The 18,474-nt window shown below is 37.1% G+C and overlaps 2 protein-coding genes across 2 annotated transcripts in view; both read right to left on the bottom strand.

The window, feature by feature from the left end:
- Window positions 1-826: 826 nt before the first annotated feature.
- On the bottom strand, window positions 827-9,163 carry LOC107689051 (V-type proton ATPase 16 kDa proteolipid subunit-like). Its single transcript, XM_016486923.1, has 3 exons — window positions 8,874-9,163; window positions 6,962-7,145; window positions 827-1,900 (listed from the first exon to the last, which is right to left on the bottom strand). Exons 1-3 carry the CDS (start codon window positions 8,944-8,946, stop codon window positions 1,693-1,695), a joined length of 465 nt encoding a protein of 154 aa, XP_016342409.1. The 5' UTR covers window positions 8,947-9,163; the 3' UTR covers window positions 827-1,692.
- Window positions 9,164-12,116: 2,953 nt separating this feature from the next.
- LOC107689048 (LIM and SH3 domain protein 1-like) overlaps window positions 12,117-18,474 on the bottom strand; it is a 14,246-nt gene continuing 7,888 nt past the window's right edge. The window contains exons 3-7 of the mRNA XM_016486920.1: window positions 17,348-17,432; window positions 16,426-16,533; window positions 12,905-12,995; window positions 12,726-12,814; window positions 12,117-12,646 (exon numbers count right to left, since the gene is read on the bottom strand). Coding sequence (XP_016342406.1) covers window positions 12,473-12,646; window positions 12,726-12,814; window positions 12,905-12,995; window positions 16,426-16,533; window positions 17,348-17,432 — 547 coding nt within the window. The 3' untranslated portion in view covers window positions 12,117-12,472. The remainder of the gene's footprint in view (window positions 12,647-12,725; window positions 12,815-12,904; window positions 12,996-16,425; window positions 16,534-17,347; window positions 17,433-18,474) is intronic.

Raw genomic sequence — 18,474 nt, 5'->3', positions numbered from 1 at the left:
TTCTACATTTTCTCCTTAGCTCCATGTTGCAGTAAGTTTTGGGAGTTCATTTTTAGTCCATCTCCTATCCTGAGAACTGTGTCTTGCAGAGACTGACAAAAATGAGCTCCTAAAACTTACTGCCAGATTCTGGAAGATCAATTCTTCGAACAGTGGTACAACAGGATGTGGTGCTGGTCCTTCAAGAGTCACTCTCAACTTATCTGTCCATAAAGCCTAGAAAAATAGTCTTCATGTATTTCACAACACTTCAGCATGTTATTCTAATTAAGTGAGGGTCATTTTTTAGCAAAGTCTCTGAGAACCTGACACCTTGTAATTATGGAGACTCCAGGTAGGTTGCAGTTCTGGAAAATAGTGGCAAAAATGAAACTAAATCCACCAGCAGGTGGCGGTAAGTCACTGATTTTATCACTGAATCATTAATTAAATTGATTCGTTTGAACAGTTGATTCATTCAGGAATGAAATCTTTATGAATGGGTAATCGTGAATCACTGACTCACTAGATTCGTCCAATCATTAGTGCCGCTTGTTCGGTCTTTGACAGAACATATAGGACAATTTTTTAAAATAGCGCCATAAACAAAATTTATTTCAAATTTAATTCAAGCACTTTCAAGGACCCATGTTTGTTTTCAAGTACTTTCCAGGCCTTGAATCCATATGTCTGAAATTAAAGTACTTTCAAGAAGCGTGGGAACCCTGTATGAAGATAAAGTTGAATGACAGGATATGTTACAGTCCAAGGATTGGCCTGTACTTTGAACATCTGCAGTATGTTTCCATTATCATATCACGTATGTTTGAATAAAAAGAAACTGAAATTAGGGTGAGGAAGTTTTATTCGGAAACTGGACCAGCTGCGCTGGTGTTCACCCAAGAATGGAACCAGAAACAGTATCAACTACAGGTAAAACGCTACACGTCTGAAGAATGTCACGTTATGAGTTAAAACACAGACTCGCTCACAGACACACATGTGCATCGATTCGTTTCACACACACTTAGTAAACTTGCACATCAATACCTTGATTAAGACAACGGTCTCCATGGTAATCAATGATTACATACCCAAAGAAACTCCACAAATTTCCCACAGTGCAATTCACCTACCTATACAGATATATATGTATAAATTTCTGATACACACACGCTCATGTAATGTACTTACATAATCATAATTTTTAATAAAGACTTTGATCCATTTAACTGTTTAATGAACATCTCAATCTTCATAAATAATACGCAAAAACAGAAAAAAAAACAGGTAATAATCCATCTTTTTTACATTTAGGCCCTCAACATCAGTGTTTCAATTTGAATGGTCCCAAAAGTAAGAAAACAAAACGATGGTTGATTTGTTCTTCAAATGATAATAAAATTGACAAAGAAGAATGACAAGTGTAGCATATGAGAAAGAGGGCATCCATTTAAACACACACAGGACGAGAGCAATAGCTACACAGTGCATTTACAGGGGGAACGCACATCAGGCTACTATACACAGAGAGGAAGTTCAATCACACATTCACCTGCAAACAGCACACTCACGATACATGCATGCACGCAAAAATTCCTCTCTCATCGTTTCGGGTGGTGAAGTTACTCAATGTGTATCATTTCGAGGATGTTTGTGTTGGTGTTTGTGTGTGTTTGATGGTTGTTCATGTGTAAGAGATGATAAGAGCGATTAACCCTTGGTGGACAGGATAAGAGCGACAATTAGCCCGTAGAGCCCCAGAACCTCAGCGAAAATGAGGATAAGGATCATCCCCACGAACAAGCGAGGCTGCTGGGCTGTGCCTCTCACTCCTGCATCACCCACGATACCAATGGCGAAGCCAGCTGCAAGACCACTCAGACCGACGCTCAGCCCGGCACCAAGGTGCAAGAAACTCCTAAAGAGAGAGATAAACACAGAATTGAAATTTATATGTTTGTTTTTTTTGGAACAACATTTTTTACATTATGAAGACAATATAACGTAGACAGAAATTGGGGTTCTCTCATTACTATCTAATAAAATATATAAACAATAATTACATAAAATAACATTAATAACAACAATAATTTACAAAAAGGACAATACCGTTACACCTCTATGTACAGATACAGTAACAGAGTCTATATATTCTCATATAAAGTTGTATATGTATATCTTTTTCTTTTCTTTCTTTTTTTTATGTCAAGGAAGTCAAAAGATACAATACAAAATTCTGAGAGAATAAAGAAATGAGTTACAATCAAATCAGCTGATTTCCTGTGCCATTCAGTATACAGTTTTGTAATGCTTACAGAACCTGAATGATATACAATGAGGAAATCCATCTTACATATTTCAATTACAATTGCTTTCCATTCTTCTAGAGTGGGAGGATTAAGTTGAAGCCATTTACGAGTAATAGCCTTTTTAGCGGTTAATAGCTTTTAACCAGTAATATTCTCCATAGGTATGTATAATTTGTTTCATGCAAATCCAGAATTCCCAAATATAACACATGAAACTGAAATGGGATATTAATCTTGAATATGGCCTCCAATGTCCGGTGTATGTCTTTCCAAAACAAGTGTATAACTGGACATGCCCAGAATATATGGTGGTGATTTGCTACTTCTGAATTACAGTGTCTCCAACACCTAATTCCTATTTCACTATGGCACTTTTTGTGCAGGGGATATAAAAAAATCAAATTAAATTTTTCCATGCAAATAACCTCCACTGATGTGAGCCTGTGGTTTCCCATTGGGATTTACACGTTTTTAACCAAGCCTCTTCTGTTATAATAATGTTTCCTTCCTTTTCCCATTTAATACGGACATATGAGGTAGAATCTGATCTGTAATTTTGAAAACAATGATAAAATTTGGAGATCACCTTACTAATAGTATTTGCCCTATATGCCGACAGGAATATCTTTACTAAATCATTCTGTGCCCAATCCCCGGTATATCTTTTTTAATGAACAAAAATAGTTAAATTTTTTTTTTATCAGAATTCTTTCGTTACAACAAAGAAATAATCTAAATGGGTACATAACAGACTTCTATTGTTTTTATATACAGATAGTTATACACTTTTTAACCAAAACCCACCCCAACCCCTCACAGAAAACTTTCTGCATTTTTACAATTTAAAAAAAAAAAAATTACTTTATTTTTATACCAGTGTTACAAATGAGGACGTCCCCAAATGGAGGTTTTTGGCAAAAAAAGCAGACATCGTGATTTCCCCCCCATGTCAGCCACCATCCAGTATAAAACACTCGTGCTTTTAAGCAAAATACACACTAAAAACAATCATTTACTAATATCTGGACATAAGTCACTATTCTCTCCGCAATCTCTGATGAAATCGGACATGTTTTCTCTGCATTAGCGCTGTTTTGAACTTACTGATTGAATTCGCTTACTTGGACTTTTCAGGAGTTTACCGGTTTGAAATGATGTGTTAGCAAAAACCTGCTTCTTTTCATTTTTAAGGTATTGTTTTCGTTATAATGTACTGATTCAAATTAGTAATCAATAATTAATTATTATTCTACTACTCTGCGGGCCCCACACATTATGAGCACGTTTACATGCACACCAGTAAGCTGATAACTCACAAATATCAGCTTATTAAAATAACCAGTTTTCCTCGTTTACATGCACATCAGTAACCTGACAACGCAAGTAAGCTGCGTTTACATGACTTCATTAATAAATCAGGTTATTTCCCTGTAGTGACGTCAAAATATAATCATTTGCGTATCTGACTCCGAGTATTCAATACATTTGTCAGTTGTGATGCTAAATTAAGCTTGCAACATGTCAACTTGCAACATGTCGGGAAACTTACAGCTCATATATTATCCTCTCATGCAGTTATAAACGCAGCATTGTGACTGAACCACTTCTACTTCTGCTGCACGAGATGAGAACACATTTTTATAATTTTCTGAGTCAAATGAAAAAGTCTGCTTTTGTGATATATTTCCTTCTTTCTTTACTGCAAGACGTTTGCTCGGTCTAGATGCGCTTAAATCTGCACTAACGATGCGTTCCTGTCACGTAACACACATGCACACTTCAATAAGCCGACAGAAAGCGGGTTATTGTGTTTACATGCCGTGCGAAATCGGAGTAAGAGGCAAAAAACTACCTGTTCAAATCGGTTTACGCTTACGTCGTTTATGACCTTACTCCGATAAAAGAAAACGGGTTACCGCGTTTACATGACCAAGTGCGTTTTCGGCTTATTAAGCATAATCGGCTTAAGAACGTGCATGTAAACGTGCTCATTGACAACCCGAGGTAGACTGACTCCGCTTGCATTCGTTCACTTGATTTGTCGAGATGAGAGGTGACCCGTCCTGGGTAGTGTGATTTATATAGTGTCATTTCTAATCACCCAGACACTGACGCTTTAGTCTCGCGTAGCCAGCCCTTCAGACTGACGGCTGAAGGTCTGGAATCCATGGCAGCTTTCATTGGCCAAGGCCCGCCCATGAGGCCGTTTGACCGACATGTCAAACAAAATATTTCACATACTTTTGAAAATCCAGTGTTTAGTTGATCCTGATAAGCGCTCGTCGTCACAGTTGTAAACACGACGTCTTCTTTCGTGAGAGGGTATGGCGCCACGGTTCCCCGCCGGTTAATCGACGTGTGACAACACCGGTAATACCGGTATCACCGCGGGGGTGTTCCCTCTTTTCCTTCGCTTTTAAATAGCTTAAAAGCCGTGCGCATTTTACTTTCACTTTCAAATTAGCGGCATTTAGGCGTCAATTGCTTGAATGCAACAACAAAATACAATGTCAAACTCACTTTAGAGTATATATAAAACATAGAACTTTCATTAACAAAACAAATAAAAATACACCATGCTATAGGGCAGGCTATGCCTAATATAAAATAACAAATAACTTACATAAAGTTTAAATGTACAAAACTGGAAACAAGTAAACATGTATAATATATAACCAAATAAATAAGAAACAGAACGTTTATTAGCAAACGGCATACACCTTGATGTCAAATAAAATAAATAAATGACACAAAGTTTAAATAAAGTAAAAATCAGCAAACAATGTGGAACCAATTAAATAAGAAACAAATGTTTAAAAAAAACTTCCAAAATCACCTTAGATAAACGGCAAAAGTCAACAGGCTTTTCAAAATCCAAAATATTGCCAAACAGGCACTTTTGCACTTCGTATCTAAAATAAATCATCCGCGATCGTCTTGTCTGTCTCACCTCACTGTTCTTGTCAGTCAGCTCTCCTCACTCTCCTCACTGGAGAAATTAAATCTGATCTGTGATGCAACTGTCGTTCAACCGCATTGAGCAGCCGCGTTCAGTTTTTAATTGTAGTGTCTGTTCTTTTACTGAACTAAATGATTTTTATTACTATAAAAAATCAAAACGATGGTGGGGGTCGATGACACGGTGGGAAAGTGACGCAACCGGTGTTGCGGCTTAACACCGGTATCACCGTCAGCACCGTCTATCGCGGCAAGCCTAGCATCACGGCATCATTGTTTCCAGGTGGAACATTAAAGAATGCGACACACATGTCTCCCGGAAATCCTGTATAATTCAACCAATCCGATGACGACTTCGAAACTCCTGAAGTGTTTCCACTTTTGTGTGCCATATGCATCAGATGTTTAGCCAACGGTGCGTGGGCGTGACGTCTGAGGCTGAGACTACTGACGCTTTGACTGAGTACCGGCAACATGTCAGAAATGCCGGTACACACGAAAAAGTGCCAGTACACTAAAGACTAAAATATAGAAGAGCCCACATTGAGAACTGTATATATATGTGAACCTGGACCACAAAACCAGTCATACGGGTCAATTTTTTGAAAACTGAATAAATAAGCTTTCCATTGCTGTATGGTTTGTAATTGCTACAAATATACCCCAGCGACTTAAGACTGGTTTTGTGATCCAGGGTCACATATCTATATATACTCACTATCAATTCTAATAATGTTATATCTTTAGCAAAGACAATATAATGTAGAAAGTAATTTGGATTTTTCAATTATAACCAAGAGAATATAATAATAATAATAATAAACAATACCAAATACGTAAAGATAAATTAAAAGTCTCTTTAATTGTTTATATACTCTTAACTATCCATCTCTTCTAATATAGTGTTATATCTTTTTTGTACCAATATATTGTATTTATTAAACATTATGAAGTCAATAAAATGTAGTCATTAAGACCTTTCCATTTAAAAAAAAAAAGAAAAGAAAAAAAAAAAGGTAATTTTAAAAATGAACAAAACCCTTTCACCTCCATGTACAGATACAGTAAGAGCCTCTTTAGTTGTTTATATACTCTCGCAACCTATAAATTCTAATATAGTGTTACAGTGGGTACGGAAAGTATTCAGACCCCCTTAAATAAATGGCTGTCCACCAACGTTTACCATCCAACCTGACAGAACTGGAGAGGATCTGCAAGGAGGAATGGCAGAGGATCCCCAAATCCAGGTGTGAAAAACTTGTTGCATCTTTCCCAAAAAGACTCATGGCTGTATTAGATCAAAAGGGTGCTTCTACTAAATACTGAGCAAAGGGTCTGAATACTTAGGACCATGTGATATTTCAGTTTTTCTTTTTTAATAAATCTGCAAAAATGTCAACGATTCTGTGTTTTTCTGTCAATATGGGGTGCTGTGTGTACATTAATGAGGAAAAAAAATTAACTTAAATGATTTTAGCAAATGGCTGCAATATAACAAAGAGTGAAAAATTTAAGGGGGTCTGAATACTTTCCGTACCCACTGTATATCTAGATTATTCGTATCATATCAAACAGATATTATAGGCAGTTGTTTGAATAACATTACTCAGCCACCAATAAAATGTATGCTATTTTTTTGTTTCTGAGAAAGCTGAGAGGGACTTGTAGGAAAATCCTAAGCAGACAAGACACAAGTGAAGTGTGTGACTCACTTGTAGAGTGTGACAGTCTCAGAGATGTTGTTGGCAATAAGTACAGCCACCACCAGGCCGTAGATGGCAATGATACCTGCCATGACCACGGGAATGATGGACTTCATGATCAGCTCCGGCCGCATCACTGACATGGCAGCAATGCCTGTGCCACTCTTGGCCGTCCCATATGCAGCACCCAATGCTAAAAAGAGAGAAAATGGCAATTAACATGTGCAAAGAGACAAAGGGAGTGAAAACAAGCACTTATAATGGGCTAAAGTTGAATGACTACAGGACAAGGCACACGTAAATACCCAACTAATGAACATCATTCTAACACATATGTCTTAAATATCAACCCCCCAAATACAAACCAGCTGTTCCAGGAATACTTTGTAGCCATTTTAAGCTGAGACACTATAGGCAAAACCGTAGTTTTTCATGCACTGGTCAATTTTGAGCAATTTCGCTTCCATAACTTGTTTTCTTTCAGACTAGTGGAAAGAAAACATCCAAAGTACACATGTAAGTGTTTATTGTATTACACTTTGTCTATTTGCATCTTTAAATTTCAACTGCATTACATTTAATGGCTGTTTTCTCAAGATGAGTTTTTTTCTCCTGCACCGAGACAGAAATCCCCACTTCAGTAGCACTTTCATACACCAAAATTTACACTAGTTTTATTCCTAACTATATTCTGATGGTTTTTACAGAGGGGTGTGTTTATAGGTCATTCACATGATTTTTATAGATTATTTCCTAATTTTCTTTTCCTGACTGTTGACAGTATTTTCTAAAAAAAGAAAGGGACATTCTAAATCCCTTCTGTAAAAACCTTTAATAATTTTGAATCTGGCTTTATCCAATGTTCAGATTTTTGTTCTGGAAATGTATTCAAATCCAGCCAATCAAACCACTGACTTCAACAGTATTTTTTTTACCTATTATGGAAGTCGATGCTTGGAAAATTTCTTCTTTTGTGTTCAACATAAGAAAGAAACACAGACAGGTTTGGAACACTTTGAAGGGGGAGTAAATGAGGACAGAACTTTAATTTTGGGGTGAACGGTCCCTTTAATTAATGGCTCATTTAAACATAATATTTCAAAAAACTTGATGTCTGCTTTACCCTATTCACCTGTGGTGTCTTGCTTTGAAGACTTTAAAAGGCAAGGTCAGCAAAGCATCGAGGCAGTGGTCAACTGCTTTCGTTCTCCGTCACATGACTACAGAAGCGAGTCCCTTTCGTTTGTAGGAAGCTGAGGAGTTGCGTCAAATTTATTCGGCTCTTTCCGGGACTGAGGAACATGGCACTTCAAAATGTGATAAATGCTAAGAGTAATGGCTGTCGTTTGAGTACAGACAATAAGTGTGGCTCGTCTTTTAAAAATGGGCTGTAGCATTAGATAAGAGCAAACCTGTTTATGTTAATTAAGTAATGCATTTCGCGTCGAGCTGAAAAAACTCAACGACACTTAATCAGTCAGACGACGCTACGGTTACAATCTAGACCAATATATGGAGGATATGATATTATAAAATGGTGATAATAACAAAAAAAAAAATCGGTCGTGTTTCCAGCCATATATGCTTAGACTAGAGGACATCAAATAAACGACGTCCTTGCGCAAACATTAAAACGAGAGATTCGGCTCATTCGACACGACAGCGTCTTAAGTTTACCACGCAGGGTTCAGTGAGCCGTAACAATTTAGGAAATAATGAAACGAAATAAATAATTTATAGACATTACGTCAACTGAGGCGTCATGTGCAGTGATGGAAACCTTCGCATCTCTTCTCTTACTAACTTACAGGTACACCACGCCGTTCACAGCCACCCGCGTCGCTTAACTCAGACTATACATTCAATAAAGCATTCAAAGTGATGGAGACTCAGTTTAAGGTTAAAATGACGTGTCTCTTACCACTGAACACCATTGCTGCTGAGGCACCCATCACTGCGAAGAAGGGAGAGTACTGGGGGCTCTGGGCGGACATTCTTCTTGCGCGTTCAGAAACCTAAAACTAAAGGCAGAAAGGGAGGAAGGCTTCAGTCTAGGAGGTTTAGGCTCTAGAGAAGCTCTGTTCTAGGTTGACAGGTCAGGATCGGAGCGCAAGAGATGGTCACGAATCCGACAGGAGCTTGATCGCCGGCGGAGAGGAAGAAAATGGCGAGACGGAGAGTGTCACATGATCAACCATGAGTGCAGGGTCCGTTTCCGCTTCTCCAGGGATAACTTATGAATACGCAACATATTTCTTTCTAGGATTTTGTAATGACTGACTATCACGGGATCGCAGAGAGCTATTTTAGACGTTTTAGTAGAATTAAATACACGTTATTAGTTTTGTGTGAGCATTGGGTGGTTTTGTCACTTGAACGACACCCCTATTTTATAGGCGTTTTGGTATATTCCATTGCAGGATTCCACTACGACCTTTGAATGCATTCCCAGATCATAGGAATACAGACTTGTAAACCAGTTGTTTATCTGGTAGAACTTGTTTCATTCTTTTATAACCACCAGATGGTGGTCACATATTATATGAATAAGTTTAAATCTTTTATGGCATTAGCCATTTCATAAAATAAGTTCGTGAAAGTGCAGGATACAACATATATTCTGTTTTAAAAAAGCTCAAAATCCAATAGACCAGTTTTCTCAGTGCATTTACTACAGCTATTTGTAGACCTCCATTAATACAATTGTAAAAAGGTTTCCTGAAGCATTGAAATACCAATGAAATGTTGAAGAAACTTTATTTCGACTTAATGTGGACGTTGTATGAGGTGTACATTGTCATGTGCTTAGTCTCATGACTCCTAGGCTTGGAGCTGGAGAGTCCAGAGGGGAAGTAACTTTATGTTACTCACTCTTGGGCACAGACTACTGTAATATTAAAACCTGCTAATTGATCTGTAATGTGTGTGTGTGTGTGTGTGTGTGTGTGAGAACATCCCTTTTAGTTGTGTGATTTTTGGTGTGAACCTAAATACTGAAAGTTGCACTCCATGTATTCCTTCCTCTGCATGTTGGGTGCTGATGACAGTCACCTGAGATTATACTACCTACATTTTACACAGGGGTAGTTACTATAAAATGGATAAAGGAGAGTGAATAGTAAGCGAATCCTGGAAAGGAAAACATTATTTTCTTCTACTGATTAACAAAAGAGTGCAAATTCAGTGTATACACTATATACTTTATATATACACTAGACCAGACAGATGCAAAATGTTTAGAGGCAACTAAACGAATGTAAAAATAATTCTGTAGACTGTTTGACCATCTGTTTAATACATTCATGACACATGAATGATTCTACACAAAAGGCCGTTTCATCTTCACCAAGGCTCTTTATTTTGAAAATCTGTCATTTATGAACATCCATTGACATAAAATACATGCATTTGATAACAGTGTCAACTACACTGGGAGTTTGCAAATAGGTGTCTGCTGAAATTCTGCACAGAAGAATAGAAAAGGAAAAATAATAGCCAGACAGCCGTAGATCTTAGAGTTTTGTGGTGCTGTTTCAGCCATGGCCTGTACCTTTAAGAAAAATATATTTGAATAGGTTCTTCTGAATAAAAGGGAAGCAAATAATAGTGTGGTGTAGGTAGATGAGAAGGAAGAGTTAAGTCTCATCTTGTAAGCGTCTCCTGCGTCCTCCTCCAGTGAATTCACGTTACAGCTGTTCCTCATCTCATGTTCCCACAAACAGAGCTTCTTCCTGTACGGTGTAACAACATACAGTGCAAATATGAGCGGGACAGGGGGCACTTTCATCTGTGGGCACGCATAGAAAGAGGCCTAGTAATATTCTCAACATAATATAGTGTGTTATTTTTCGCAGCAGGCCTGCATCCAGCTACATTTTGAAATTATAGGCTTAATTATTAATTTGTATTTTAACATTATTTAACCATAATCAAAACCTTACTATATTTCGGTCTGCAATTCCACAATCATCAAGGACAGGCAACATTAACAGCACAAAGAATGCTATTTTACCTCGATAAAATACAATTAGCAAAAAATCCATCGCCAACCTTTGAGCTCAAATCCCTCCCGAGGACGTGAATCACGCATCCGCTCTCACGACGGTCCATCGATGCTGCCGTGATCACAGCATGTAGATGATGTAGGACAGGAACACAAGGCCGACGATGGCGAAGAACATCAACATTAGGACGTCCAGCATGATGTTGGCAGAGCAGCGGGTCCAAAAGATGCGGAGGACGCTCGGTCACCCTGTAGTAGCGATAACGGCTGTGTCCGCTGGACTGGACTGGCGCACTACTGTCCTCCCTTATAGAAAGATGCAGCAAGCAATAACTGGGGCCAAGCGCTGTAAATTGGATTCTGAAAGTGCGTCCTCTTTTGTAGGGTGCAAAATTGTCTTATTAGGAGCAATCCAGGCTGTACTATACGGAAAAATGAAGACAATAAAACCAGTCATATTTTATATGGGACCTATAGAATTTGAGTGCTTATCAGAGACAAAAGATTAAATTAGTTAGGCAGACAATTGCGTTCCATTTGAAAGTTGAGAGGGACGTGTCTGATTCTCAGGAGTTTTGACTCCAAATGCATGTTTAGATTCACACAATAAAAACCATGACTTGCATGAGGGTAAGCACCGAGTTTACACAACACATGCAAGTTTTTTTGACATGAGAGTCATATTTTCCCCCCATATTTTCCAAATTTTAGTTCCTTTTCAACAACCTTCCTGTTTATTTTTGGATGATCTGTCATTCAATAATGACCATTACTAACAGTGAGACATTATGCTACATACTGTCATAGATTTTCCACCAAAATGTGTAAAAGAAGAACAATCTACTTGAGCTAAATCTTGTAAGATTTATGCATTGGAATAAAAAGACAGTCAAAACAAAAGTGCACTAATAAGGATTGTAGTATTTACATGAGCTAATTTGGATATTTATGCAATCTTGGATAAATTTTGGATATTTAGATATCTTGTATCCCTTAATGTCTTGCCAAAAGGAAAACACTGCACTGCACAATTGTTTTACAAAGGTAAAAGCACATGAGAATCCATATACCATATCCATATGCTTTACAATTTAAAAGTTTGGGGTCAGAAAGTTTGTTTCTTTTAAAGAAATTAATCATTCTTTTTTTTAACAAGTTAAGACTTAAGTGCCACTTGTGACAGCACCTTTCCAGGACTGAGGAAACACTTACTAATAAGACAAACAGCAAAAGCAAAAGACAGAGAGAAAGACATGGACGAAAGTCGTAAATCATTCACTATTTATGTGAGTGCGTATATGCGCTGTTGCTGTGTATGATTACGTACTGAACTATGTTTGTTTTGGATCATGACCGGGTCATAGAGGCTGACCCCTGATAGGACAGTTAGTGCAGGAAAAGAAGAGGAAAAAGATGAGATCTTGAAAGGTGAGATGGCACTCGGCTAATCATCTGCATCTCTCCGCCGCAACCCCCTCTTTTTCTTTTCCACCCTTTCAACTTTCTCTCTCTTATGTTCAGATGACCTCTACATAGTTAGCCGGCAGCATCCCCTGCTGGCCGGTGCGCTCCACTCTTCCGTACATCCACCCCTCATCGATCTGCTGCACGTCCATGATCACGTCGCCATCCAGGAACGACACCTCGTCCTCATCAGCTGCGGTGTAGTCATACACTGCTCGGTAGCGCTTCTGCAAAGCACACAAAGAGGACAGTAAGGACTTGAAAAGAAGGAGTGTAAAGGACAGTGCGTGTAAGAGAGTTTATTACCCCAGAGCTGTGAGGAGGGGCGGCAGCGGCCTGATGCACAGGCTTGGGCTCATAGTGATAGTTCTGAGATGCTGCCTTGGGTTGATATGCTATGAGAGAAAAATGTGTTTATTTTATGGCCCATGTGAAATTGAGATTTTAATGATCATCCAGAAGAACAGACAACCAGCGAGTTGTACCTGGAGTTGTGTTTTGTTGAGGTGTCTGCGGGTACTGAGGCGTGCCTTCCCCTCCCATTCGGCTCTTCTCAAATTCCTCATGGTACTTAATCTAAAACACACATTTTACACATACACAGTGTGTCAGAACAGACATACATAAATATACATGCAAACATTAACATTTAGTTTACTGTGATGTGCTTAACGTTGTGAATTCTGCAAAATATGTCACCAAAGTGAGTGATTATTTAGCTGGACAACAGTCAAAATTGTGAGAATTATTTGTTATAAAAAGCAGATGTCTTGGAGCTGTTAGACAGGTTGAAAATGATAAACATACGCAACATATGACATCAATTTCTAACAAAAATGTATGCATGAATCATGAAGATAACGGCTGTAAAATTGTCAGCAAAGTATTTGTTGGAGAAAAATAATTTTCTCCTATTAAATTCGGTAAGACAGAGATATTACTTATTGGACCAAAAACCTTATTGGACAGTACACAGAATCTCGTGGATTACAATTTGCAACTAGACGACAATTTAAAAGTTTGGGGTCAGAAAGTTTGTTTCTTTTAAAGAAATTAATCATTCTTTTTTTTAACAAGTTTGCATTAAATCAATCAAAAGTGACAGTAAAGACATTTATAATGTTATATTAATTGATGTTATATTATTATATTGTTATAATATTAAGCAGCACAACTGCTTCGACATAATATATCTTGAGCACCAAATCAGCATTTTAGACTGATTTCTGAAGGATCATGTGTCACTTAAGATTCGAGTAATAATGCTGAAAATTCTGCATTAAAATCAAAGGAATATATTACATTTTAAAATATATTAAAATAAAAAAAACGTATTTTAAATTATAAATGTATTTTGCGGTATTTGTTTTTTTTTTTATTGTATTTTTGATTAAATGAATGCAGGCTTAGTGAGTATAAGACACTTTTTTTCAAAAACATTTAAAAATCTTACAGACCACAAACCTTTGAATGTCAACTGCACATAATAAATACTACAACATCATGTGCTGGGAAAAGTGCAATAGCTTTTTAAATACGGAATGGTTATAATGTGCAGAATAAGGTGTTTGGGGGGTGTTGTAAAGAACTGAAGAAACATTGGTGACGGTGGACTGATAAGACATTAAAGAAATTCTGGAGAATGTTTTACAGAAGAGTAAAAATCTTTGAAGTAGCAATAGTGGAAATAGTATCTTGAGAAAGCAAAACACTTACTTTGATCATTCTCTGCATCTATATTTTGGCATTTTAGAGAACAATAATCAGTAGAATCTCATTAGAGTCTTTGCACAGCAACATTGTTTCCAGTTAGAGAGAAATACATGCTAGGCTCTTCTAATTAACATTCTAATACCGTTGCTAACAATTCCGTCCGTTTGACAAACCCGCCTGCCTTGGTATACAAAAAAATTTTTTTATTCCACTGATATTGATAAATTGACATTAAAATTCTGTCTCGTACAATACCAGCAAGGCAATGAGAATAAGCAATGATATGAGGAAAAAACAAACAAAAACATCAATAACAACATCTTACAGAACAGCTCTGAGATACAATGCACATGGAATGTTCCAGAACCAGAATGGAACAGAACCAATGGAATGATTAAAATCCAAAGCTAAAATGGTCCATAGAATTGTGCTTGGGCTCCTCTCTTCTCTCACTATTCTACAATGCTGTTCTGCTCCTCGCTTGCTGAGTGACTATATCATTTCTTTTTTTCCCTTTATGAAGAACAAAATACATTACTATTTCCCCGCATTTTTAAAAGCAAGAGCAGCAGAACAAAAGTACACTCATATATTCTAATTAATTCTGTAAAGGGCTAGAGGAATGTGAAGGAGCTTAAGTGAATATGCACTGTAAGTATCAAAAGGCTCCGTCCTTTTCATACAGTTTTAGGAATGTCCAGTTGAAAAAGAGGAGCCTTTTCTAGATTTCAGTTTCAACACATGATGCAAATGGTCAGACGTATGGAATGACCAGAATTCTCATGATTAAGCATTGTTACCCACTGACCCACATCCAATGAGATGTGAAACTGTACTGTACAAAATATTATTACTTGCCTAAAAGGCCCTTAATGGGTTAGCTCATGCGTACCTAACTTGTCTTCTACCACGCCACAATCCATCACGCTCCCTAAGGTCGCATTTTTCCGTACATTTCTGCCATATGTACATTAACTGACAGTCACCACTGATAAGCTACCACTAAATATTGTAGAAACTTAATTTGCTGTAAAGTTGCTTTGCAATGATTTGTATCGTGAAAAGCGCTGTACAAATAAACTTGACTTGACTCGTAAAGAAAAAGTTAAATATTTTAATTACATTTTTCTGACGCATGAAAATGTATAATTTTATAATGTATGATAATTTGTAATGTAGCAAAGCTAGTTAAAATGTTGGCAGGACAAGGGAAAAAAAAAAAGGCCATCCGAAAAAATTGATTGTTTTATAGGCCCAATACAAGCACAAATAAATGTAGCTAATGTGTTAAAATATTTTTAATTGATATTGTATGGATCAATTATGCAAATAAAGTTGGTATTTTTCCAAAGGTGATAGTGCAAGTTTGGAGTCTGTAAGAATTTATGTTTTTCAATCTTATGCTCAACAAGGCTGCATTTATTTGATTAATAATACAGTAAAAACAGCAAATTTGTGAACGTTTATTCCAAATTAAAATAATTAATTTTCAGCAGTCATCATTACTCCAGTCTTTAAATTCTGACCCCAAACCTTTGAATGGTAGTGTATGATGACTTCATTGACAGTGTACTAAAACCAATCATAGAGCACAATGAAGACAACCTCACTGCTGTCCATTTTACAGACACACCCTCAAACTGAGAGAATCGCTTCCACAGCAGTGGGCTCTTTGGGTAAGCAGTTCAGACTGAATTAACTGTAGGAAATTGTGGCGAGGAACAAAAAAAAATAAAATATAGAGTGCATGAGACATACTGATGCAGTGCTATCTCATAATTAAACCACTCAGAAAACAGTCCTTCATTTTGTAAAGTGGTGGTTTCAGCAAGAGCTTTTAATTTAATTAAACTTTATTCTGAGCCAGGGTGACAATTACTAGCAATTCCTGCACCATCCACAAGGTGTCTCCTTAGCCAGAATATGAAGTGGTGTCTTGCTTTCATACTGACAGGAAATGACATTGCAAAAAGGAAGTTAGGTGAGAAATGTTACCAGGCAACCAGCACAGATACTTCAGCGAAAAGGTGTGGTGTGAAAGAAGAAGAGGAAGGGTGGGACTAAATGCTCCATCAAGGTCAAATAATTATTACTTCTTTTTAACCATTCATATAAAAATAAAGGAGATTAAGATCGATAAACTGTGTATGTTTCTGTTTGTTGGAGAGTAATAGATAGAGTTTGGGAAGCACAAGACAAAAAGCAAATTTAACAGCTAAAAAAAGAGAAAATATGAAGCACAGAAAAGTGAGTAATATGTGAAAAGAGAGAAATACACAGGTATTGGACCTACGTTGCTGATTTGGTCTTGTGTTTTCTTGATTCTCTGCAACTCCGGTGTGTCGGCCACAACGCTGAAGCCCTTTCCTTTGTTCTTCTCAAATTCCTCCTTGTAGAGCACCTGCAACAAAAACACACACAGAAATCAGTAGCAAATATCCAAGAAATTGCAATTGTTCATTTCGTGTGTAACAGGTTCACAAGTATACTTCCCTCCTTTATATTATATCAGCATATATGTAGCTTAGTTAATGGATAATCATAAAAACAACATTTGGCATTTTCCACATTCCACAGGGTAAAAAGGCCTTCAAAACTCTTATTTCTTTTTCTTTTTTATTTCAATGAATGGTCAGTGAAAGCAGGTGCATAACATTTAAAAAATCTTTATTTTTAACCTCAGAAGATCAAACTAAATATTATTTTATTTTCTATTTATTTTATTTAATCTGTTTGGGTCTAAACACAGTTTAAAACCCTGATTTGTGTGATTTTGTAATTAGCTAGCAATAAATGAATGGTAAATAATATATTTAAAAAAAATACAATAAAATGAGTAATGTTGCAAATAATGGTAGCAAACTAGTCTCAATGAAGCTGTTGCGTAGTAGAGGCTACTTTGGGAACAAATGTTAGTTGATTGATAGCTACTGATAAACTTGTATTTCCCATAAATTAGCTTGTTCCTTTTTTTCTGACAGTAATAGAGATAGCATTAATGATAATTTCACACTGAGCACAGCAAACGTGCTCAGTGTGAAAGCCCGCTTAGGGGAGGGTGCAGGTGGAGGTCTGGAGATGATCATGACTTGATTCATGCATTCTTTTAGTATTATTTCATGCATAGGAGTGCACTGACTAATGCCACAGAAACATACAGAAATAAGGAATCGATTAGAGTGATTAGAGAGTATGCGACTGCTGGCGTGTTATACCTGGCTCTGCATCTTGCTTTGCTGTTTCAGGCGCAGGTTCTCCGGAGTGTCTGCAACACTGGTGAATGACGTCTTCGGATAGTGTCTGAAATACACACACAGAGACATTTTAGTTAACATCAGCATTTTGCTAACATCATCTCAGTATTTCTCCAAGCTGAATTACAAAAAAAGTATTTTTTATTATTATAATTCTTGCTGGTCTCCAAATGTTAGGCAAAACTTTTAATGTATAAACTATTTAGGTTAATTTTATTTTTATAATAATGGATTTTTCAAGTCAATGACTTAGGCTACTGGGATGCTTTTTAACCGTGATGCTGCCAAAGACAAAGATCATGAATTAGTGACCGTGAAGGTGAATGTCCGAATTTGCTTGTCGATGATTTGTATGGGGATAGTGAAGACGCAGGAGTGTAACTTGTGCCTTGTGTAAACAAGGCAGCTTATTTGTCCTATTTTCACAGACCAACGCAACACAAAATTAGCATGACAGTGACAAACCCAACCACAATCATCCAACGCAACACACAATTAGAGTGCCAGAAATAATAGAACTGTAGAACAGAGAATATAAATTACTATTACAACATTAACTGATATATTTGGTAATAAAATCGTAATAAATTTTTTAATACAGTCTTAATAATTTAACTACAGTTTGTTAATCAAGTAACCATATAACAACATAGCGTGCCACATAAGCATTTAACAGGGCTGATTCAGAATTCAGATGAATCATATTAACAACACAACAACTGAGCCCATCCAAACGTAGTCTGTTCCTGGTTACCAAAGGACACCCTGTCTGCTTAGTTAAACCAATGTATAATACACAGACGCTGTCTGCGATGCAACGCAACGCGTAAAAAGACAGTATAAGTAATTATAATCAGTAATTATGTCCCCACTGGATGCAACAAATGCCTCGTTTATAATGGTTGTAATGTTTTTGTCTCGTCGCATAGTCGAGTGTTTGAAATACTTCTTTTTGTGACCAGACGTGGTTTCATACTACAGAATGATAGTATTATATACAGTGATAAAGGCCATGTTAACAAATCATTAGCTCATCCATGAACATGATTTCTGCCCGAGTCCCGTCGGATTGCATTGGCTGTGGGGAT

Source organism: Sinocyclocheilus anshuiensis, unplaced genomic scaffold, assembly GCF_001515605.1.
Source record: "Sinocyclocheilus anshuiensis isolate Anshui unplaced genomic scaffold, SAMN03320099.WGS_v1.1 scaffold653, whole genome shotgun sequence".
Taxonomy (NCBI): Eukaryota; Metazoa; Chordata; class Actinopteri; order Cypriniformes; family Cyprinidae; genus Sinocyclocheilus; species Sinocyclocheilus anshuiensis.
Note: the sequence above shows the minus strand (reverse complement) of the source record. Positions and strands in the feature narration are given on the sequence as shown.